Below are 23456 nucleotides of genomic sequence, written 5' to 3'. Positions count from 1 at the left end.
ATTTATTTTAGAGAGAGAGAGCAGGAGGGAGGGGCAGGGGAGAGGGAGAGAGAATCTCAAGCAGACTCTGAGCTGGTCACAGACATGGGGCTCAATCCCCCAATCTGAGATCAGGACTTGAGCTGAAACCAAGAGTCGGATGCTTAACTGACTGAGCCACCCAGGTGGCCGTCAAAACCCTCCTTTAATCGAGAATCAGAGGTCAGAATGGGCAGGGTCCAGGGGGGACAAAACCATCCCCAGCACGTTCTGGAAGGGGACTGGTGTCCACAGCTGAGGAGAGCCGAGGGATCTGGAGCTGAGCAAAACCTACGTGGGATTCATCCCAGATGACAATGTCCAGGTCCATCCTCCAGATGACCCAGGTGGACGCTGCCTGCTTCCCAGGACAGCATGCCCAGGTGGGATGTGAGCCAAGTGCCTGGCTGCCAGCCCCGCCTGGGGAGAGGGGAAGTGGGGAAATCGCTGCCCCTGTGGAAAACAGCACCTTTCTCAGTGGCCCTGACCTAGGTGCTCTTGCCCGTCGCTCTGCCCCCTCCCACGGCACGGGCCCACACTCACTCATCAGCTCCCGGCTGCCAGATTATTCCGGGGCTGATTAAATTAGCGAATGCAATCACAATCTGAAGCAAGTTAATTGGGAGAATTTATTGGACCTGCCAGTTTTATGCATGTCTGATTAAGTATTATAAGGTTTGTTTTTGATTTTGCATAATTTAACTTTAGATCCTGCACTGGGGGGCCCATCAACCATTAACGACCCGAATAAACCTCTTTTAGGATGCGCCTGTTTATGATTTATTTCTGAATGCAATATCTTCCAGATTTTTTTTTTTTTTTTGGGCGCTGTTGCCAAAGTGACAAATATGTTAAAAGTAACATTTTGAGCCATTCCGTTCACCCTATAAATCTCTCGGAATGTATACAATTCATTAAAAGTTTTGAAAGGAGTACAAGTTAGCATTTATATTGCAACAAGTGACATATAAATGCGTATGTTTGTCTTCCCAGCATGCCATAAATACAGCCGCCTCCCCGGCGCTCCCGCCAGCCACCCCGCCCATGCTCTGGGGCGGTGATAAGCTCCACTGCAAATCTTCGCCCCTGTCAGTGCAGACTGTTCAATCAGCAGGAGTAGGAGCCACGTCACTGTGAAATTAGCACAGGAGAAAATACAGCCAGGGCCCGGGAGGCATGGGCTGAACCCCCGAAAGCGAGCCTCCTGTGTCCCCTTCGTGGCCTGGGTTTCAGGAGGGCACATCCGTGAGGTGGCAGAAAGCCTGCTGCCAGGAGGAGGGCGGGGCCGCCTGGAAGCTGGCAGTGCGGCCACCTCCTCGCCACCGCCACCGCCTAAGGCCAGGTCTCCGCCTGCGACCTATGCCTCTGGCTTGTTTACGAGTGTTTCTGTGCGTCCCAGCGGTGGCGGCGGTTACTGAGCACGGATTCCACACGGCCTTGGCCGAGGGCTGCACATCATTAAACCCTCTAACGGCCACTGGGGCCGCACCACCTAGGAAGATTGAGTAGTTTATCCAACCCGGAGCCCCAGGGCTGGGGCACTGGTGAAATCTAGGCAAGTCTGTAGCCTATAAACCATCTCTCAGCAGCCCTGGGCAGCCCCCCCCCGGGGTCACTCACAACGTCCCTGGGTGTGGCCTGAGTGCGCTCCCAGAGCCTAGCCCAGTCCACTTCCCTCTGCTGCTGTCCGCCCCTCGACCCCCTGCCCCCCCCCCGCCCGCACAGGCTGTGTGCGTGGGGGTCAGACAGAAGCTGGGTGGGCTAATGCCCTCGGCAGTCCCCAGGTCTGCAGGCTTCTGATTCTAAAGGCACGACCCAGGCCGGGCCCTGGAATCAGCGGGGCAAGCAGTCCAGTCTATACTGGGCCCTGCTGTGTGTCAGGCACCAGGGACACGGCAGGATACAGGGCTCTCTGCCCTTAAGGGCTTCAGCTCCAGGGGCAGGATGAGCAGAAGAGGTGGCATTCCTTCTCCCCAAGCAGGTGGGCCTGCTGAGAGTACAGAGGACCTGTCCATCCATCCGTCTCTGCTGCTGTGGTCCGCGCCCCCGCCAGGGAGCCGAATGCTTTTGTTTGCGCTCAGGCCAGCATGGTCCAGAGACCCTAAGGCCTGTCCCTCCTTCCAGCCCGGCTGGACCTAAGTGCTAGTACCTGAGATGCCACGAGATGGGGACAGCAGCGTCGCCCGCACCCAGGCTGTGGGGACCAATGCTCTCGGGAGACAAACTACAGGAAGGACTCAGTGTGGCCTGGTGCTCATGACTCAGTACCACTGCTCATAGCTGTGCTGGTCACCTGCTGCCCGACAAGGGGTCCTGGAACAGGACGGCTTAACGTAGTAACAACACGTGTGTCAGTTCACCAGGGTTGCCGTGACGGAGCACCACGGACCGTGGCTCAGGTCACAGAAGCGTGTTCCCTCACATCCTGGAGGCTGGATGTCCTGGATGCCAAGGCAGGCAGGGCTGGTTCCTCCCTCCTGCGCTTGCAGACAGCTGGTCTCCAATCATTTAGCTTTCCTAGTGAGTGACCCAAGGGACAACAAGATGGGGCTGCAGAGCAGTTTGTGGCCGAGCCTGCGGCATCATGTGACCACATCTGCCTCACCCTCTTGGCAACACAGGTCAGCCGTGCCCAGCACAGGGGTCAGCCACCCTGGAGGCTCACTCAGCAACGGCTCCTGGCCTCACACACAGGGGGCAAAGTTGACACCTGGGCGTTATTGTCACCACTCTACAGATGAGGAGACTGAGGTCCAGAGAGGCTGACGTCTTTGCCCACAGCTGAAAAGTGGAGCCAGAGCGACAGCGGGCAGGCACTGCCTCCATGAATGCCATCTACTGCTTCTATGCTGACCAGCCTCTGGGCGTCCAACAGGCTCCTAGGACCAGTTACCGGCAAGTGGCTCCGCGGACTCCGGCCTGGGGTCTGCCCTGACCAGAAGAGCATCCTCCCGGAGCTCAAAGAGGTGAAGGAGGAACCACGGCGGGGGTGGGAGATGCTGGGATCCATCAGCAGGGCAAACTGCCACCCCAAGTAGGCTGGACTTCTGCAACCGAAACCTAGTAGGGAAAGGGCCATTGGTCAGACAACCACGGACCCTGCTGGAGTGCCAACCCAATAGCGATGCCCGCAGGGAGCCAGGAGGAGGTGGCACTGTGTGCGTGTCACACCTGGCGGTGCCAGACTCAACCCCGGGTGTCTGAGTAAGGCCCAATAAGAAAAATTCTCTACTCACCTGAGAGCTACTTGCTCCCAACGTGGTTATAATGATTCAAAATGACATGTGCCACTCAGACCATTTGGGCTGGAAACAGACCAGCCCAATCATAGTACTGAAAAGATAACAATATTTTCTTATGGTCAGAGTCTGCAGGCCGGGATCCCACACAGCCCCACCTAGGGCTTCTCTGCTCTGGGGTCTTGGCCCCAGCCCCGAGGCTCACCGCCACCCCCCCCCCCCCACTGACCTGCACATCATTCACAGGTACAATGCCCCAATGCGCTCAGATAGGCGCAGCCCTGAAGCCCCCCTGTATGGCTTCCCCACATACCCACCACATGCCCCTGGCACACCTGTCACATGCCTGCCCCCCCCGGGCTCCCCTTGTGGCCCAGTGTCTACCAGACATCACCACCCTGGAAATGGTTCGGGGTCAGCTGGGTGGCCTGGGGTAAACTGGGTGGCTCAGGGTCAGTGGGGTGGCCCGGGGTTAGCTGGGCGGCACAGGGTCAGTGAGCGGGAATTCCAGCCCATGTCTGCTGGAGGGGTGGGACAGTGGCACTGGGTGTGGAGACCACGGAGGCTGAGCCCCTCGGTAAGCTGAGGCGGTTTGCTCAGGCCTCTCAACTAAGCCAAGCCTGGGGCACAGGGCGGGTGGGGGGGGGTGGTGGTGGTGGTAAGCTCTCCCGCCTTCAGCACACACAACAGCTAACATCGGTTCACCATAAGCTTTCGGTCTCACTTGACCTCTGCCAAGGACCAGTAAGCTACAAGAACGTGACCCAAGGGTGACAGTTGTCCTTCCCTCATTTACAGCCAACAAACTTCACAAAGGCCAGAGTCAAGGTTCTCAGTCAAGGTTCTTGCAGGCCATTGGCTCTCTTCCGGAGGCCGCTCACTCCCACCACAGGGACCTGAAAGCAGCCACAGACAACGCAGGAGTGGGCTGGGCTGGCCTGATTTTACTGCCCCTCGCCCCTCCAAGCCTCCAAGGAGCCACCCTCACTCCAGTCCCCCTTCCCACTCATTCACCCTTGGCCAGCTCTGCGGCAACCCCAACGCTGTCCCAGCAGGTGGCGCCCAGCCACTGCCTACAGCCTGACACCCGCTGGGAGGCCTGCAGAGAGCGGGTACTCAGCATGACTGGAGCAAGACAAGGACCCCCAATGGACCCCCCCCAATGAGAACCTACAAACACAGCAGGTGTTGGGGGCGACCCGGGCAGCCCAAAGAACATAGCCCCATCCTCATCCTCCCCTGGTCGTGGTAAGGCTGCAGGTGTGTGGCGTCTGGCATCCTCACGGCAAAGCAACAAAACCTAGTGGACTGTGTGCTCAGAAGTACTGTTCCTAGAAGCTGCTGCAGTTGCTCAAACACGTGCGCGCGGGCTGGCTCCCCAGGTAGAAGTACGCCTTACAGCGGGCCACTGGGGTACACAGGTCTACACACAAATCCTCGCAGCCCCAGGGGTGGAACACAAGGAGGGCTGAGCCCCCTCCACGCGCGCAGGAAGTGTAAGGGTCCCAGGAAGGGGTGGCATGTGGTTCCAGGCAGCTTTCCAGAGCAGGGGCTATGGGACTGGGGTCTTGAGGGTGAGTAGGAGCTTGGCAGGCGGAAACCACCGAGGAACAGAACAAGTGTATATGAAAGGCCAGGTCATATATATGAGAGTGATGGGACCCCTCACAGAGGTGAGGAGAGACCTGTATGGGATGTCCTGGGGGAGACCAAGGCTGGGGTGGAGAGGAGAACCGCCAGCCCAGGGCCCAGCATCAGCAGGGAGCTACTGCAGAAACCCAGCCTGGGGATCCCTGGGTGGCGCAGCGGTTTGGCGCCTGCCTTTGGCCCAGGGCGCGATCCTGGAGACCCGGGATTGAATCCCACATCGGGTTCCCGGTGCATGGAGCCTGCTTCTCCCTCTGCCTGTGTCTCTGCCTCTCTCTCTCTCTCTCTCTGTGAGACTATCATAAATAAATAAAAATTAAAAAAAAAAAAAAAGAAAGAAACCCAGCCTGGGGCAGCCCCGGTGGCTCAGCGGTTTAGTGCTGCCTTCAGCCCAGGGCGTGATCCTGGGACCTGGGATCGAGTCCCACGTCGGGCTCCCTGCATGGAGCCTGCTTCTCCTTCTGCCTGTGTCTCTCACCTGTGTATTCTAATGAATGAATGAATAAATAAATAATCAAGACAGAAAGAAAGAAAGGAAACCCAGCCTGCACAAAGCCCGCATTTTAAGAAATACCCCTTAAAATATCCTCCTTCTCTCTCATCTTCTCCGGCCGCTGCTTCACAAAGTGCACACAATGTGCTTCACACATCCGGGCCCTTCTGCACCTGATCCTGCCAGACCCTGCTCCCCAGGACAGCAGGAGCACGATGGCCAGGACCACTTGGGCCAGAACCAAGTGAGCCCTGAAACAGGGATGGGGTGGGGCGGGGGTGGGTAGGGCTTAGGGTGCGAGGTGCTGGGGGACCTGGGCTTAAGGTGTGGGAGGCTGGGGGTTCTGGAGTTAGGGTGCAGGGGGCTGGGGGACCTGGGGTTCGGGTGTGGGGTGCTGGGGACTCTGGGGTTAAGGGGGGGCTGGGGGACCTGGGGTTAGGGGTGTGGGGAGCTCTGAGATTAGGGTGGGGATGCTGGGGTGTAGGGTGTGGGGGGCTGGAGGACCTGGGTTAAGGTGTGGGGAGGCTGGGGGACCTGGGGTTAGGGTGAGGCGGGCTGGGGGCTCTGGGGCCAGGGGTGTGGAGGGCTGGAGGACCTGGGGTTAGGGGTGCGGGGGAATGGGGGACCTGAGGTTAAGTGTGCGGGGAGCTGCGGGACCTGGGGTTAAGGTGCGGGGGGCTGGGGGCTCTGGGGCAAGGGTGCAGGGGGCTGGGGACCTGGGGTTAGGGGTACAGGGCGCTCTGGGGTTAGGCGTGCAAGGGTCCGTGGGGCGCTGGAGGCTTTGGGGTTAGGGTGCGGGGGCTGGGGGAGCTGCGGCTAGGCTGCGGGGGGCTCCGGGGTTGGGGTGCGGGAGTCCGTGGGGGGCTGGGGTTAGGGTTAGGGCTGGAGAGGCGGCGGGCGGCCAGCCTGGAGGAGAGCAGACTCCAGCGCCGCCCGGAAGGGTGCCTGAGCGGCTGGCCTCGAGCCTCCGGGGCACAGGTATCGCGTAGACTAGTGAGCGCCCGGGGCCCAGGGTCTCCGCCACGCTGACGCCCGCGGGGCTCACGTATCAAGCCTGCACGGAATCCTCACTCTCCGGGGGAGGACCACCCCGGGACGCGCGGCAGCTGTCAGCCTGCCCTGCCCCCCCCGCGGGGCGGGGACCAGGACGCCCCTCCACGGCCCCGCCCACGGGGGGCGCGCCTGCGCACTGCCAGCCGCCTTGGGCGCCGCGGCGCGTGCGCGGAGGGGCTGCCCGTGGTCCGCACGCGCAGGCCGTCGATCTGCGCCTGCGCAGGGCAGTCCGAACAGCCTGCGGCGTACGCGGGGCGAGGCGCCGGGCGGCCGCGTTAAGGGCCGCGCGCGCACGCAGGCACGTAAGCACGTACGCCCTGGGGAAGCATCGAGTTCCGGCCGCTCGGAAACGGCCCTGAGCCGGGGGGAAGGGAGGCACTTTCGGTGTCGGCGCGGGCGGAGGGGGCTGGAGGAAGGTCCTACGGTGGCCGCAGAGGGACGGCGCTACGGCTCCCACGCTGGGCCAAACGCTGCCGGCCGCCTGGCGCGCGAGCCCCGGGACCTTCGGGGCGGTGTCGGGAGGGGGCGCGTGAACGGCCGGCCGCGCAGCTGCCGCGCGGTGGGCAGCATGAGCCTGCCCTGCTCCTGGAGCCCCGCGTGCCGGGGGGCCCCGCAGGCCCGGCCGCCCGCACCGCCGGCCTCCCCCGGCGCCGGCGCCGGCGCGGAGAGGGCACCTGGTGAGCGGCAGGCGGGCCGGTGCTCCCCGGGGTCCGCCGCCTGCCCGGCCCGGGAGCCCAGGCGCGGAGGCGGGGGTGCGGGCGGGACGCGGCGGGGCCGCAGGAGGGAAGCGCGGAGCCGCCCGCGGATGTCAGCCCCCGCTCTGGCCCTGCCTGCGGGGAGGGCTGGATGTCCCCGCGACCCCGCGACCCCGCGACCCCGGGCACCGCCAGGCCGACGCCCATGCCATGGTGTCTCCCAACCTGACACCAACCTGGCTGCCCCCGTTCCGCGTTCTGTACCTGCAGGTTTTCCACCCGCCAGTCCCCTAGGCAGCCCGTGATGGCGGTGACCACAGAGCCCCTCCTTGTTCCTCTTTTCCCATCACTGGGTCTGTAGGCCTGTCATGACGCCGCGGTGGTCACCCCTTCTCCCAGCACCCCTGGGACGCAGCTGGGGGCATCCCTGTCTTACAGGGCAGGGATGGGCGGGTGAGGTGCTCCAGGCGACTCCTGGCGAGTGACCGCCCATACCGCTGTCTGCGCTGCAGCACCTGGCTGGCCTGGTTGCAGAAGTGAACTCATCTGTGTGTGTGTTCTGTCCCTTGGAAGTGTCCCCAGTAGGTGCCCGTGGAAAGGGCAAGGCCCTGGGGATGTGAGTGGGAGCAGATCCTCTCCCCTAGGGGCAGTTCCACTGTGGCCCTGGGGCTGGCACCTGCTCGCTCATCTTGGGGCTTACCCGTCTCCTCTCTGTCATTTTCCTGCAGGCCGCCACATCCCCCAGGGCTCAGCGGCTGGCTTCCAGGCCTAGGTGCCCATGACGCCTATGCTGACTGCTACCTGGACACCACCGCTGCCACAAGTTAGCACCAGCGCCCAGGCCCCAATGCCGGTCATGCCCATCCCCCGGCGGGTGCGCTCCTTCCACGGCCCGCACACCACCTGCCTGCACGCAGCCTGTGGGCCGGCGCGCACCTCTCGCCTGGCCCGTACTAAGTACAACAACTTCGATGTCTACATCCGGGCGCGCTGGCTCTACGGCTTCATCCGCTTCTTGCTCTACTTTAGCTGCAGCCTTTTCACGGCCACGCTGTGGGGCGCACTAGCCACCCTCTTCTGCCTGCAGTACCTGGGCGTGCGTGTCCTGCTGCGCTTCCAGCTCAAGCTGTCGGTGCTGCTGCTGCTGCTAGGTCGACGGCGCGTGGATTTCCGCCTCCTCAACGAACTGCTCATCTATGGTATCCGAGTGACCGTGCTGCTGGTTGGGGGCCTGGGCTGGTGCTTCATGGTCTTTGTGGACATGTGAGGGGTACCAGTGGGCCTCGACTCTGGGGTTTATTTATTGTGACCGTGGTGGTGGATGCACCCGTGGCCGTGTTCTTTTCTTGATGGGGTAGGTCAGGATTCTGTTGTTCCCAGCCCGTCCTGCGAATGGGGTCTGCAGATGTGTCCACCTCCCACACATGGAGGACCACACATGGGTCCTGGCGGGGTGCTGAGACTTCTGTGGAGGGGACGCTGGCGCCCCCTCCGTTGCTGGTTTTCTGCTCTGACCCTTCCTTGTGTGTTCGCTTAGGTACAGTGCCTCACTGGCCACCAGCCTGTGCTTCCAGCCCTCACTTTTCCAGGCTGTGCCAGAGTGAGGCCCACTGGCCCAGTCTGCTCTGGGCAAGCCTCCTGTCCAGAGCACAGGCATCACAGGTGGTGTGGGAGCCCCCTTCCCGTGAGCCCCGGCCCCCACCCCAGCCTTAGGGACGTGTCAGGCTCAAATAGCTGATGTACCACACTGCCACGAAGCTGTTCACTCTGCCCTGGGCCACCCACGTCCCGGCACAGCCCAGTCCCTCCATCTTCCCCACCCCCACCCCGAGAGGCATTCAGGGGCCTGAGTCCCAGGCCAAGCTTCAGGGTCATGTTGGTTTGCTTAGATGTGGTCTAGTGGGAGTCACGGGCTGCCTTGGCAGGTTACTAGATCGGGGGCCAGCCCAGGGGAGTGCTGGGTCCAGGGCAGATCTGTCTTCCTCTTGGGCAGGTTTGTTCAAGATGTCAAGTTGGAGGCCATAGTCTCTTCGAATGTAGATTTCTGAGGAGGTACCTTAACTCCTTTCCAGCGGGTAGGGGCCCTTTGGGCTTTGGATGGCTAGAATTGGAAGTGAGGCCAGAGGTGTTGAGAAGCACAGTCTCTGAGTGTGTACCACGGAAACACAAGCAGAGCTTCTGTTTAAAGAGCACCTCCTAGAGGTTTGTGCACCAGGGCTGAGCCCCGAGCGAGGGACTGGGCTGCCCTGGGTCCCTGCCCTGTGGCTGTTTCTGCCAGTAGACCATCGAGGGCCAGAGTCTTGCCCAGACCCTGCTCTTGGCCTTCTCTGTCAGAGGAGACAGTGGCCTAGTGACTCTGTTGTCACTGTGGGTCTCCTTGGCAGGTGAGCAGGTGCTCTGGACAATCGTGCTGGGATAACATGTGGAGACCAGGGACAGAACACAGCCCTGTATTGGGGTGACAGACCTGCTTCACCCCAAGTTGTTCCAGTGCCACTTCCCAGGTATGGGCAGTGGCCCCTTTGACCCTGCGTGGCCAGGCAGTCCAGTGGCTAGGGGAGCTGTCACACAGTTGGGTGCCAAGGGAAGAAAAACACAAATCAGGTAGAGAAAGCAGAGAAAGCTTGGCTGTAAACTCTGCTCTTAGATTTGTAGCCAGCTTCTACCCAGTAATCATCAACTTGAGGACAGTGGGAAGGCTCCTTGGACGAAGTTCTTTCTCAGGTTGAGTCTGTTCTGTTGCCTGGACGGCAGGCAGGGAGCTGACCTGCACGGATCCCACATTTCAGCGCCACAGAGAACCTTTTGCACTAAATCATGCTATTTCCTAAAAGTTTTGTTTTGTGTTAATGAACTCAGACTCCCCTCCCCCCGCCCCCCACCTCCTGTCACTGAGGTGGACACATGTCCGCACAGTCAGGACAGCGGGAGGGATCTGGCCGGGCCACCTCCAGTGTTGTTGGGGCCACGGAGGAGCTGGCACATTGAACACAGAGATGCTCGTTGTCTCGAGTGCCTGTTAAATTCTTTATGAAATGAGTCACCTGCATTAAACTTATTTTTTTAACCTGTTGATGGAGTGGCTGCTTGAAGCTCAGAATTGTTGTTCCTGTTTTGAGGGTCTAACAAACCAAAAACACCACAGAATCTGTCATCTGTCACGAGTAACATTGGAACATTTCAAGCAGGCATCAGTGACACCATGGAAGGAGCAGATGCGGGGGCCTCTGAGGGCCGGCCCTGACCTTGAAGCTGGGAGCCGGGGCAGGACGGCCATGCTGGCAGCAGGTCCTGGCAAGGCCCACGAACGCTGACTTGCACCAGCAGACGAGTGTGTAGGGTCCTCACAGGCCGGGAAAGAGGTCACAGAACCGAGTGTCCAGGGTGAGCTCCATTTCAGGGGAAGATTCGTGTGCGTGAGGAAGACACTGGCTGAAAACCAAAGCTGTGGTCCTTGCTTGACGTGAAATGCTGGGAGAGATGAGAGACACATTAGCACTTAAGTGTCTTCACTGTGGAGGTCTAGGCTTCTGTGCGGGGATGCCCCCGTTCTCCGCCTCTCCCAGCTCCCCTACAAGTGCGATGTCCCTCCAAGCTGCCCCCCGCCGGCCAGAAAGTGCCACGGAAAGGCAGCCTCTCTGCTGTTTCCAGAATTGTGTAGAACTGGGTGTTTTCTCAGAAGAAAACAGCCCAAGTCACTTTGGGGTTTAGCTCTTGATGGCAGAGCTGGTAAAATCCCCGGAAGCCGCAGAGGCTGGGGTGGGCGTGCGAGCAGATGTCACCACACCTCCCTCCAGCCGGCCGTGCGGGGTGGTCCTCACAGGCCGGGGCCACCAGGAGCCAGAGCCTCGAGGACGACCGCCTCCCCCGAGGCTTCTTGTTCCGAGGCTCTGGACGCCCATGTGCCGGGAGGGCTGCCTGTGCTGGCGGGGGCCCTGAGTGCCCCTGGGCTGGGGTGGCTCCGGGTACCACCCAGGGGGGCAGAAGTCGGACTGGTGAGGTCCTGATGGTGCTTGGTGAGCGTGAGCCCTCCGGTGACTCCTGCCCCGGGGCTGAGGTGACCCCAGGCCCCGCCCCCCTGCCCCTGAGGTGACCCCAGGCCCCTAACCCCTGCCCCCGTCCGCTAGTCCCCGTCTTCAAGGACGATGTGGCGACCTGACAATACAATGCGCCCTGGGCCAGGCAGTGGGAGAGCAGGGTGACCTGTGGTTTCAGTGAGGGCCACACCCGAAGAGGAGTCTCAGCCCCAGGGCATCACCCATGGGCAGGGGGCTGGCTGGGAGGGTGGGCAGGGTGACCTGCGAGGGCAGCCTCTGGGGCAGCAGGTATTCTACTGAAATGTCTTATTTGGAGCAGAGTGTGTGCTTGTGACAGGCTCCGCGTGTTCAGGAGAAACAAGTGAGCTGCAGGTCTGGAGGCTTCTGTGGGCTGGGGGAGGCGGGGACCGGGGGCCCAGCCAGGACAGAACCCCACGGCGATGCTAGCAGGTGCCAGGCGCTGGGGCTGGATTCATCCTTACAAAGCCGCCCGGCCTGTGTATCCTGCTGCCTCCTCACCCCCAGGTCACCCAGGCTGCCCTTGAGGCTGGGGCAAGGGAGGAAGTGACCTGGGACAGCCAATGGGTCAGGCCCCAGGGAGCCAGCCCAGGACAAGATGGCTGGGAGCGCAGGACTGGAGGTGGGTGGAGATGGCCCAAGGGGAGCAGGAGGGGAAGAGGAGAGGGAGGAAAAGACCTGGAAGTTTCTGCAGGTGGGAGTGCCTGCCCCAGAGCAGCAGTGGTGGCAGGTGGGCCCTTGATTTGGGAGCCTGGCCTGCCGGCAGCTAGGGGGGTGGGATGTGAGGAGGCACCAGGAGGTCTCCTGGGCTGGCAGAAAGGAGGTGGGTCAGGCAGGGTTGGGAGTTCAGGGTCAGGATGAAGCTGGGCAGGGAGGGAGAGAGCAGAGGGAGGAGGAAGGGGAGAAGCGCATCCCTTGCATGAAGCAGAGTGCTGAGTCCCTGCAGGGGAGAGCCCGGTGCTGGGTGCTGGGGACACTGGGGACGTGGGAGGAAAGGCCTCATCGGGAGCCGTGGCCGGGAGGGATGGTGTTTGGGAACTTGCAGAAACCAACCATGTGAAAGTCTGGGTACTATCCATCTGCATTTCCGAAGATGCCCCCTCTGGCCCTGGGGGAGGGGCGGGGGGTATCACACCTTGACGGGAGGCCCATCGGGCTGTGGGGGAGGGACAGAGGGACACAGCCCCACCTGGGACTGTGGCTGGGGCAGGCACTGCCCAGCTCTGGACCAGAGTATAACATCCGCGCTGCTGTGGAGTACGGGTGGGCCGCTGGGGCTGGCTGCACAGACATTGAAGATATGGATGGGCCCTGACCTTGAGAGGTCCCTGTCGCTCCCTGCTTGTGATTGGACAAGGGAGCTGGGAGCTGGTGGAGGCAGGGCGCTCGGTGCTGATTCAGCACTTTCTGGGAAGGGCGAGAGCTTCTTTCCCTCCGCGGAGGGCCAGTGCTGCTTCTTTCTCCCTCTCCCGTGCCCGTACCCGCACACGCGCCCGCGCTATTTGGAAAGGGCTCCTGTGGGCCAACCCCTCGAGGCCCGCCTGCTGCTCTGTACCCAGCTGCATGCAGGAGCCACTTTCCAGAAATCCCAGCAGGCTGGCGGGCAGCCCTGACAGCTCCCAGAAGAGGGAGCGCCCCGCCTCACCAGCATCCTTGCCCAGAGGGGACAGGGAGGACGGAGGGAGCCGCTGAATCAGCTCTCAGGCTGCGCCCCTCCCCCGCCCCCACGGGCAGCATGCCCAGGCTTGCTGGCAGCTGTGTCACACGGGGCCTCTGGCAGGGTTGCTGTGGCTCTCTCTGTGTGGCCGACTCTGTGCCTGGTGCCGGGGGAGGGCTTGCAGGAGGGTGTGTGCTGTGCAGAGCTACCCGGGCCCAGGGAGGAAGTCCAGGTTGGGCACACCTCCACCTCGGGCCAGTTCAGCCGGGGTTGCCTGCCACCCTGACCTGGGGCTGGGCGCCGACCCTGAGCCCTGGGCCAGAGCTGGGCAGGGCACGCGCCAGGACCCCCTGAGGCCTGGCATGGGTTTGGTGGGCTTCTAACTGTGGTGGGGAGCCCAGGGTGACACTGAGGGCAGGCCTGGGCCAGGCACGTGCTGCCCTGGTGAAGTAGGTCCTGTACAGGGGTGTGAATGGGAGATGGGACCTTCATCGTTCACCCAGGAAGGGCGGGGAGCCCGAGGAGGAGTCTGGGAAGGCAGGACAGAGGCCAGAGCAAGAGGGCAGAGGGCGACTAGGCCTCGACGAGGCAATGGTTCACCCCACCCGACAGTGGGCAGCCCTCTAGAGGGAGCGGGCCCCAGGAGGATGTCCTCAGACAGGAGCCCCACAGGCCTGCGAGTGCCTGGAAAGCACACAGCCACTTCCCAGCAGCTGCATATTGACCGCCATTCAGCCAGCCCTGGGCCTGAGGACCCGTGTGCATTCTGCTTCCTGAGAATATTAATGCCTCGTCCTGGCTGCAATGCTGCATGAATATTCATGCAGAAATCAATCCGTCCAGCCTGATGGTGACATCACTGGGAGAGGAGCAGTCAGGTGGCCTCCTGGGAGGCGTGTTCCCTTGCATGGGGGTGCTGTGCCCACCATGGGGGTTGTGGGGGTCAGCTCCAGGTCACCTAGAGCACAGGGGGCCCTTTCCTTCCAGGGGGACCCAGAACAGGTTGTAGATGGGCAGGGAGTGGTGACCCTGCCGCCCCCGCTGGGGCCTGGACAGGGAGACATGGGCAGGAGTCCTCCCAGGGAGCCGCCCCTCCATGCAGCCCAGGGCTTACCCTGACTCCTGTGCCCCACAGGCCGACCCAGGTGAGCAGAGATGGTGAGTCTCCTGGTCTTTGCAGCAGCCCAGCTGCACCACTGCTCTGCCTCCCCACCCCTCTCCCCTGGCCCCCAGGCCCTCCCCCTCCCCTCCTCCCCCAGGGAGGGGCCACAGCCCACTCTTCAGAGTGGGGGGGGGGTCTACGCCCCCTGCCCTGCCTGCCCACACAGGCTAGGGGCAGCCCTCCTAGGATATAAATCTGAGTCGTAATTGTGAATTCGTCATTTACAACAACATCCTGACAAAATGGTAACATTATTTATGTTTTCCAACTTGTGCTTTGATAACCCGAGCCTGCTTTCCCGGGCTTCCTGGGTGCGAGGAGCCTCCTGATGCCACAGCCTGGAGCTGATTCAGCCCGCGCTATGCACCACCTGTGCATCGAGTGGCGCTTGCTTCCCAGAGCAGCTGCAGCCCCCTCGACCCGCCAGCCCGCCCGCCTCTAGTCTGCGTGTGTGCTCACATGTGTGTGTGTGTGTTTTCCACCATCCACGGTTCTGGGTCCCGCCCCCATTCACCCAGAGAGTGAGCGGGGCAGGGTGGGCTGGCCCTGCCCCCTGCGCCCAGCCCCTGGGTCTCCCCCTCGGTGCTCTCAGGGAGAACAGAGGGCCTGGGGCCCCTGGGTGACTGGGGACCCCCCAGTGGCCACAATTCCCAGAAACACCCTGCTGGAGGAAGCCAGAGGGCACGTGTGCTCCGCTTGCCTTCCTCACGTTTGGGTCATGCAGTCCGTGAGCTGATTCCCACGAACGGCCTCGTTTCTTAGACGCTGCATGTGCGGCTATTTGCTCCCCTCCACGACCAGCTTTTCCTGTGAGATGCAGGAGAGGAAGGCAAGAGTATCCAGGCTCACAGTCCGGAGTGGTCAGAGTTGCTGCATACAGCTCTGCCCAGGAGAGGAAGACAGCCCAGGGTTAGCAGTCCCTCAGGCAGGGGCAGCAGAGAGGAGGGTGGCGGCTCCTGCCCCGACAGCCCGCGGGCGGAGTTCTGGGTGGCCCTGTCCATGCCTGGAAGGTACTGGAAGCCAGGGGCCCAGGCCCTGGGCCCTGCCTGGGGGAGGGAGAGCCTCTCTGCCCTGTGTGGCCTAGACCTGTCCCTGGTCTTGAACTCAGGCTGGGTGGGCAGACCTTCTCCTGGGGCTGGTGCACTCCACGGCTGTGGAGAGAATGAAGGAGCAAAGGGGCCATCGTGTCTCAGGCCGTCCCTGAGGCTCACAACCGGGGATCCAGAGGCTGGGGGTCTGGTAAGGCCATTCCCCAGTTCTCAGATGTGACCTCGCTATGTCCTCACAGGACGGGAGGGATGCCACAGCTTCTGGGGTCCCACTCCTCAGCTCTACTCCACCACCTCCCACTTCCTGACACCTTCACCTCCACCTCTGGCGGGGTTAGGTTCCGACACGGGACTTTGGGGTGGCTGTCACACATTCTTTTTAAGATTTATTATTTGAGAGAGAGAGAGAATGCACGTGCAGAGTGGGGGGCAGAGGAAGAGAGACTCTCCAGCAGACTGCACAGAGCGCGGAGCCGCCGTGAGGCTCCATCCCACAACCCTGAGATCATGAGCTGAACTGAAACCAAGAGTCGGCCTCCTGTCTGTGCCCCAGGTGCCCCGAGGACACACGTTCTGATGACACCGTGTCCCCTGGGGCCCGACGCAGGGTAGGCCCTGGACACTCACTTCCTGAAAGACTATGTCCAGGGTCATTCTGTGCCCTCCAGGCTCAGTCTCACAGGAGGACGTTTGTCTCCCTCCAGAGGTGTCCACGGGGATGGGCGCCTGCCATGTGCTGACTCCTCCTGGGAAGGTGGACTTCGCCTCCCTGGCCAGCATGTGCCTGGCTCTCACCTGTGTCTCGTGGGGCCATGCACTGCCCCCCAGTTGCTGTGCCCACCCTGGTGTGACTGGCCAGGGCCTGACGTCCCTCAGGGGAGGTGAGTCACCACAGCCACCCATCCCTTGGCCTTCTCAGAAGCAGGAAGCAGCAGCTGCTTAACAGCTGCACAAAATGTCAGGGAGAAATTTAGGACAAAAGAGGAAGAAGATTGGAGCATCCAATTTAAACTGAGGGGAGGCACATGGAAGCCAAAGCGGTGCTGCCCTAATTCACGCGCACAGAGAGCCACGGGTTCCGCAGCCGCTGACGAGAAACCAAAATATTCACCCAGTTTCCTTCTGTGTGAGGGACCCAAGCTGGTCTCTGAGGACTCACAGATGTCCCTGGGCCCCGGGGTGTGGCCTCACATGGCCCGGGGCTCAGCAGACCCCTCAGGCACAGGGTCACGGGCAGCCAGGCTCTGGCCGGGGGGTCTGTCCCACAGGCCGCCCCCCGCTGACAGTTGCCCTCCCCCTGCCCCCACCCCCCCCCGTCCCAGCTCCACACTCTGCTGTCCAGCGGTGCCCCAGGCCATGCCGGGCAAAGCCGCACCCTCGTCCTGCACAGGTGGCCAGGTCGCCTGGCAGGTCAACTCTGTGGCGTTCTGGCTGGCGTTCCCGCTGTGGAAGGTGGTCCAGCAGGAAGCAGAGGCTTCCTGGAGTCTGGGGGCCACAGGAGTGAGTCTTAATCTCCAGCCGCCAAAGGAGGACCCACCCTCAGTGGACCCACTGGGCTCAGGGTCGGTCAGTGAGCCGCGGGCGCCCCTTCCGGCCTGGAGCGGGTCCATGTGTGGATGCTAACTGAGGCCCCCATCCCTGCCAGGGTGGGTGCAGCTGCAGGCGGACCCGGCCACTGCCTGGCCCCCCACCTCTGTTCTCTGACACCTGCTGGTGCCTCGATTGCAGACATGTTCCAATCGGCAGGAATTAGCATCCTAACAATGAACCAGCTGTGCTTGGGGTTCAAAGGAGAGGCAGGTTGTGTGACAAAGAGCATCACACCCCATGGTCTGTTCAGGCCTCCAGCACAGCGCCCTAGAGGATCCCTCCCTGTCTGCCAGGGAGCCAAGGCTGCGCACACCCATCACAGCAGGGATGTGCATCCTCGAGCACCCTTGCTCTTTCTGTGAGTCGGGCACACGCTCTCTCGGCCTCCCTGGCATGTCCTTCTGAGGGCAGGCCGGGCACCACCCTGTTGGCTGTGCTTGCCGAGATGTGTTCCTGGGCTCCTGGTGGCCCAGGTCAGGGATGCCGTTGTATGGTGCTGGGCTGTCCCGGCGACAGGGCTCTGGCCTCCAAGCAGGCCCACTCGGTGCTGACCTCTGGACCCTAGCACTGAAGCCAATGCCCCTGCCGATGCCCCATCCCACCATGTTCACAGAGGTACTGGCCCCTCCACAAAGTACTCTAGAATGTTTTGCATTCCCTGAAGTCTGGCGTCCCAATGGTGTTAAGTACCCAGTTCCCTGGGCTGGAACCTGGCAGACAGGGCTCTGGGGTGGGAGCTCCCGCTGGGGCTGGCACTCCTGCTGCCACAGGGACTTGTCCGTCAACACAGAGCCCAGGCCTGAGCAAAGGCCATGCCTGGCAACCCAAAAGCCCCCTCCAGCCCTTCCCCCAGGCTAACCGCCTCACTCCGGTAGCCGGGATCTGAGCCACCAGGTCCTCACCCAGAATTTTCCAGGACAAAAAACAGCTGATCAAGGCCATGGCCAGCAGGGACCTGGCCGTGGTACCCACAGGGCATGGCTAGATTGTCACCCCTGCAGCCCCAGGCACTGCCCAGAGCAGGCAGTTGGGTCCTCAGGGAGCAGGGGCTGGACTTCCATCTGCCACTCTTGGCTTCCTTCCCTGGGGGAGCCCAGACTGTGGCCACCTGAGGGGACTCCAAGGGGTCACAGGGCAGTTCTGGGAGATGTGACCCCACAACCACATAGGCCAGGGAGGTGGGGCAGTGTTCAGCCCTTTCGACTCCTCCTTGGACGTGAGGTTGTAAACAGGAGGACCCTCCCCTGGACGCCACACAGAGTGACCTGAGGAGCTTGGCCAGCTCAGGGCCACCCTTATCTATGCCTGGCTGTGGGCTGTGGGCCGCGGCTCCCCCTCCTCCGTTTTCGAGCCCTGGAGTCCACATGAGGAGTGTCCCTTGGGTCAGGCTTGGAACAGTAGAGCCCTGAGCCTTCCTCTGTGCTGCCCCTCTGAGCAAGATCCTTTGCCGGACCTGGACACAGAGCAGAAGACTCAGGTCTCCTGTGAGCCACATGGCAGTGGAGGGGAAGGAGGAGGGGGAGCCACACCTGGGGGGGGGGGGTCCCACAGAATCCCCGATCACCCCCCTGGCCCCGTGCTCCACACCATCTGCAGAGGCCCCTGTCTCAGGGTCAGGCCATGCCTGTGGTCAGGCCATCGAGGGGCACAGCCACTGGGCCCTGGGCACTTGCTCTCAGAGCAGTAAGGCTTGGTGGGGAGCCCCAAGGTGAGGGATGGCCCCGCCCATGGTGAGGTCACCTCTGACCCCCTCAGGAGGCCCTGATGTATGGGTAGCATTCAGCCCAAGGGAACCACCCGGGTGTGGTTTGGCCTGAGAGTACCCAGACCTCCTGTGCCATCTGGGGGTGGGCCCAGCCCCTGCCTCGTGGGGTGAGGGGGTTCCCCTGGTGGTCACACCTGAGCTCACTGAGTAGACCCCGCAGCCTCTGGCTGTCCTTTGGAAATGGGTGGGTTTAGTCTTAAAGTCCCTCTGGTTTTCCTCACAAGACTGGACCCAGATTTCAATCTGTGGGGCCCAGCTGCTCTTGGCTGCCCGGCAACAGCTGCAGCCTGTACATGCAGCCCCCAGACCCTGGTTCCTGCCTGGGGCCTGGGGTCTGAGCCACCAGGTGCCCCATTCACCCCTGAGCGCTCTGGATCCACCACGAGCAGCCTGCAGGGCCTACAGGTCTCAGGCAGGGTGGAGGCCAGGCCCCACGGCTCCCAGCACCAGGCAGCGCACCTCAGGTCATCCCTGGGGGGCCCCAGTGCAGTGCAGGTTCTGGTTCAGCAGGATGGGGGCCTCGGAGTGGGCAGAGGAGGAGGGGTGGTGGGTCGTGGCGTGGCTCCAGAACAGTTCAACCACGCGGCTGGACACTAAGAAATCAAGGAAGACCAGAGACAGACCAGTGATTTGGGGCAACGATGACCACCAGTGACAGGAGGGCTCTCCACCTCCAACACCCCCCACCCCTGCGCACTGACCCCTGGCCGCATCTGGTATGACCCAAGTGGGACCACCCAGGTTTTCACGGGCTCCATGCAGGGCACCCAGGTTTTCACGGGCTCCATGCAGGAGCCTTGATTCCCCCATCTTTCTGCCGGAGGGAAGGGGCATCACAGTTCTCGCATCTCCATCTTCCTGGGGTCCTCACCCCCCCGACCTTCCCCGGAACCCAGGGATAGTCCCCCGCTGACCAGCCCCTTCCTGGACACCCTCCCCGCCCCCTGCACGGAGCCTGTCCCTGCACAACCACACGTGTCACCCGGCGGGCCACTTCCTTTCTCAGTGTCCATGCACAGCATTTGGTCTTTTCTTGTGGAAAATATACATCAGATTTATGCCTACCCTGTATTTGCGCTGCTGTGCTGCCGTCCCCAGAACGTGATCGCCTCCCAGAGAGACCCGTCCATGCTGGACGCCATCCCCCGACACCTCCTCCCCTGCTGCCTCCAGGTGGCAACTCCTTACGGATGCAGGGACACAGGGATAGGGCTCCACTTAGGGAAGGCCACATCTTCCCCCAAAGGGCCTGTGGGGCGTGTTGGCCCCCAATCATGGGGACAAACAACACTTTGGGACCTTATGCCCAAGGGGACCGGTTGAGTCGTGGGTAATTCTGTTTAATTCTGGAAGAACTACACCCCTCTTCCCAGAGCAGTTGCTCTGGCTGGTTTGGGGCCCAGCCCAGCTCTGCAGTCCAGGCCGTGTGGAGCCCAGTACTTTTTCATCTGTGGTGTTCTGAGGATGCCCAACACCCGCCCCCCCCCCCTCCCCCACCCCACTCCGGGGGAGCAGCCCTGGCCCGCGCTCTCTAGCACATCCCAGGACCGAGCACTGGGCCTGGCACACGGCTGTGCCCAGGAGGACCTGGTCAGCCCGCTCTCTGGGTCGGGGGTGGGGGAGCAGGTATGCCGGCCTGTTCACCCCCCAACCGTGGGGAGGGGCCTCACCTGCCACCCTCCTAGGCTCTCTTGGCCAGTGTGTCTCCTCACCCTAGGGGCCAGATTACACCATCTGCTGGAGTGTAGGAGTGCAGACTTACCCAGGGCCACGTGGGGGGTGCTCGATGCTGTGAGAGCCAGTTGAGGAGGGGGTCCAGACCTCTTTCCAGAGGACTTGAGCAGGCCGCCTAAAGGATGAACCAATCAGAGTTCACATGCCAACGCAGGGAGAGGAGATATCCCAGGCAGGGGGATGGCAAATGCAAGGGCCCTGTGGCAGTAGGTGCAGCAGACTGGTGGCCCGTGTGCTACAAGCAGAGTGTGGGTGGGTGGGAGGAAGACAGAGGCCGGGGGGTGGGCAGAGGCCAACTGCTCGGTCACTGAGCACAGAGGGAGGCCCCACTGGCCCTTCTTTCCATTTTGGCTGCCCCTCCCCGTTTTCCTCCATGCTTCTCATCCTCGGACACCTCCCAAGTCCCCAGCCTGTGTGTCTGCAGGATGACCAGAGTCTCCATCAGAAACATGGAAGTTTAAAATCCTCCTCTCATACGGGGTCTTCACCATCCACAGACAGCAAGGACTGGCCCCACCTGGGGGCTGCGGCCGGAACCCCAGGGGGCTGGTGCTGGATTCACTGCAGAACACACTTGGTCTCCATTCCAGTGGGCAGAGGCCAGCTAATGTGGAGCCCGGAGGGCGATGGGTGCCTGGCAGGCAGGGCTGGGAGTCACTGGGGCCTGCACCCCACGCTGGGCTTCTGAGACCTGCCAGTGACCGTGGTGCCTTTGTGTCTAAGGCCTATGTAAGTGTCCTCAGAGGTCAGTGGAGGAATCCCCAGGGCCGGAGGGCTGCTGTCCCCTCAGGGCTGCCACCGATTCTCCAGAAGAACCACAGAAAGAATAGGACTGGCAGAGGACTGGGAGGGAACCTGACAGGCCAGGGTGGTCTGTCCCCAGGGAAGCTGGGCCGCGCCCCTTGGTGGGAGCAGCCCCCATGTCCAGGGCCTAGAGACTCCCAACCTGCTAGCGCCTTCCATGTCCTTTCTCTCCCGCAGGAACGCACACAGTGCTGCCCAGCAGCCAGGCCCTGGCTCCCCACCCAACCCCCCACCTCCAGGAGCCGGGCCAGGAACAGAAGTGAGGTGGTTTCCTGGGGAGGGGAGTGGGCGGTGTGCAAGGCTGGCCACTGCCACCCAGATCCCAGCCCGGCGTCCGGACCTGGGCTGTGGCTGGAGGGTGTCCTGGGCTTGAGGCAGATGGCCCCTGGGGGTCCCTGCTTGGGGTCCTAGTACCTGGCGAGGCTCACAGAAACCCTAGATGTGGAGAAAGATCACAGATGGGATTTTTAAAAAAGATTTCATTTATTTATTCATGAGAGACACACACACACAGAGGCAGAGACACAGGCAGAGGGAGAAGCAGGCTCCCTGCAGGGAGGGACTTGACCTGGGAACTCCAGGATCACATCCTGGGCTAAAGGCAGGCACTCAACCACTGAGCCACCAGGCATCCCACAGATGGGATATAAACTGAGAGAGGGGACACCTCATTTGCCCTCGTATTTAGGAGAGCACCATGTTGGTTCTAAAGATGGACAGAATATTCTCACAACATTTACGAGAACACCACCTCTTACCTGTTAGAGACAAGAGGTTTACCAAGGTCCCTGGGCAGTTTTCTGTAAGAGGCCGACCCTAAAAGCCCTTGGTGGCCACCGACTGTGAGCGCTCACCCTAGAGAGCTCCTCTCTTTTGCTCTCTGCCTCATCTTCACTTAATAAACGTTCACTTCACGTCACCCTTTTGTGACCGTCAGATCCATTTTTCCACCTGGTGAGATGTGAGCCCTGCACCACTGTTGCCCGGGGTGGCCATGAAGTGTGGGCAGCGCTGGCTCTGTCCCCCTGTAGAACCCAGCTCCCCTAAGGGCTCAGCAGGGCCACCCTGGGGTCAGGGGTCGGGGCACACGTCCTGGAAGGGGTAGGCCACAGGATCTGGTTGGACTGTTGGGTATTTTAAGTGGTGGCCTCGGTTTGAATCCGAAACCAGGGATGGGGTGGGCAAAAACCCAACTGCTAAAAATGGGGGCTGGATGTGTACTACAAGCCTGGGGGCTGCAACGTAACTGGCTCTGGCCCCTGCTTAGATCCACAAACGGTCCGGGGTGAGACTGGGGGGGCCCCCCGCTCAAACCCTAGCTGTGAGGGGATGGGCCGGTGTTTGGCAACCCCCCTCGCCGCCTGGCTGGCACAGAGCTGAATCCTAACAAAGGGGTCCTTTGTGGGCTGCTGGCGTGTGGCCGCAGACAGGGCAGCCAGGCCTCTCCCGGAGCTTCCCAGGGGGAGGAGGTGGAAGTGGAGCCTCCCTGGCCTGGCAGCCACCTGGTCCCTGGCTGGTCATGGGTTGGGGTCTTTCCTGACTCAGCCTTTGCTGGGAACGTGGGTGCTGCTTGCAGGAAAAGCCTCTGCAGCAGCCGGTCAGGGCTAAGGAAGAGCCCATCTGGGGCAGTGTCTGGGGGAGGGTTAGGAGGGTTAGGGGCCTGCCATCAGAAGTTGACTTTGGCCGCGTGAACACCTCCTTGGATGATAAAAGAGGCTTCCTCCAGAGAGTTCAAAGGCCCGTGGAACCAAAGGCTTCCCTGGAGCAAGGAGGGCCCACTGCCCTCCTGCACAGGCTGCTAGTACCCAGTGTGCCCCTCCTGGGGCACGGCTGCCTTGCTGGGCAGCCATCAATAGGGCTGGAGTCTGTTCCCAGGCCCGCAGACCGGCCAAGGGTCTGACCCTGGGGTCCCCTGCCTGCTGACTGGAGACTCTGGACTGAAACTCGGGCAGGTGAGCAGGGCTCCGGGCCTTTACCTGGGAGGGCAAAGCACCCGCTGCAGAAGTTCCAGATCATCTGACCTATATCGGGCATCCCACTGGGCCAGGGATGGGATGGGAAACAAAATGGAGTGCCAGTCCCTATGGGGGTGGGGGAGGGGGGCTGTGAATGTCAGAGTGGATTAGCACCAGGGTTGGGGCAGGGATAGCCAGCTGGCAATGGCCCGTCTGGTTCTTTTTTATGGGAGGGTCAGGAAGGCCCAGGCTCCGGGGATGATTGGGCAGAGACCCAAAGGAAGTGAGTCGTCCCAAAGACATGGCGAGGGGGAGTAGAAGGTATGGGTAGTGGGAGCAGCAGGTGCAAAGTCCCTAGGGCAGAAGGATGCCAGCAGTCGGAAGGCCCATGCAGAAACCAGTGTGGCTGGAGCAGAGGGTCCCCAGTCCTGGAGCTGCAACAGGGACCCAAATCAGGGTGAGTGTGGGGTGGGGACCCAGGTCTCAGCTGTTGCAAAGACTTGGGCTCAAGTTCTGTGTGGGAGGGAGAGGGGGGCACTG

General features: G+C 61.9%; 1 protein-coding gene and 2 long non-coding RNA genes across 9 annotated transcripts; 1 reads left to right on the top strand and 2 right to left on the bottom strand.

Annotated features, from left to right (window-relative positions):
- Nucleotides 1-774: 774 nt before the first annotated feature.
- Nucleotides 775-5787, bottom strand: LOC140605977 (uncharacterized). Of its 3 annotated transcripts, none has more exons than XR_012008471.1 (5): nucleotides 4432-5787; nucleotides 4272-4356; nucleotides 4054-4153; nucleotides 3255-3351; nucleotides 775-3078 (listed from the first exon to the last, which is right to left on the bottom strand). It is a non-coding gene; the product is annotated as an uncharacterized lncRNA (long non-coding RNA). The 3 variants fall into 3 exon arrangements; XR_012008470.1 differs by lacking the exon at nucleotides 4272-4356 and having other exon boundaries at nucleotides 4432-5391; nucleotides 5479-5787; XR_012008469.1 differs by lacking the exon at nucleotides 4272-4356.
- Nucleotides 5788-6622: 835 nt separating this feature from the next.
- TMEM250 (transmembrane protein 250) lies at nucleotides 6623-10218 on the top strand. 5 transcript variants are annotated; one of them, XM_072778659.1, is made up of 2 exons: nucleotides 6623-6748; nucleotides 7874-10218. In XM_072778659.1, exon 2 carries the CDS (start codon nucleotides 7924-7926, stop codon nucleotides 8410-8412), a length of 489 nt encoding a protein of 162 aa, XP_072634760.1. In that variant the 5' UTR covers nucleotides 6623-6748; nucleotides 7874-7923; the 3' UTR covers nucleotides 8413-10218. The 5 variants fall into 5 exon arrangements, with proteins under 5 accessions (XP_072634760.1, XP_072634762.1, XP_072634758.1 ...); XM_072778661.1 differs by having other exon boundaries at nucleotides 6623-6752; XM_072778657.1 differs by lacking the exon at nucleotides 6623-6748 and adding an exon at nucleotides 6788-7127.
- LOC140605976 (uncharacterized) lies at nucleotides 9230-14066 on the bottom strand. The gene is made up of 2 exons (XR_012008468.1): nucleotides 13972-14066; nucleotides 9230-10616 (listed from the first exon to the last, which is right to left on the bottom strand). It is a non-coding gene; the product is annotated as an uncharacterized lncRNA (long non-coding RNA).
- Between the last annotated feature and the right edge of the window lie 9390 nt (nucleotides 14067-23456).

This window comes from Canis lupus, chromosome 16 (genome assembly GCF_048164855.1).
Source record: "Canis lupus baileyi chromosome 16, mCanLup2.hap1, whole genome shotgun sequence".
NCBI classification, from domain to species: domain Eukaryota; kingdom Metazoa; phylum Chordata; class Mammalia; order Carnivora; family Canidae; genus Canis; species Canis lupus.
The sequence above is the reverse complement of the archived record's forward strand: the minus strand, read 5'-3'. Positions and strand labels throughout refer to the sequence as shown.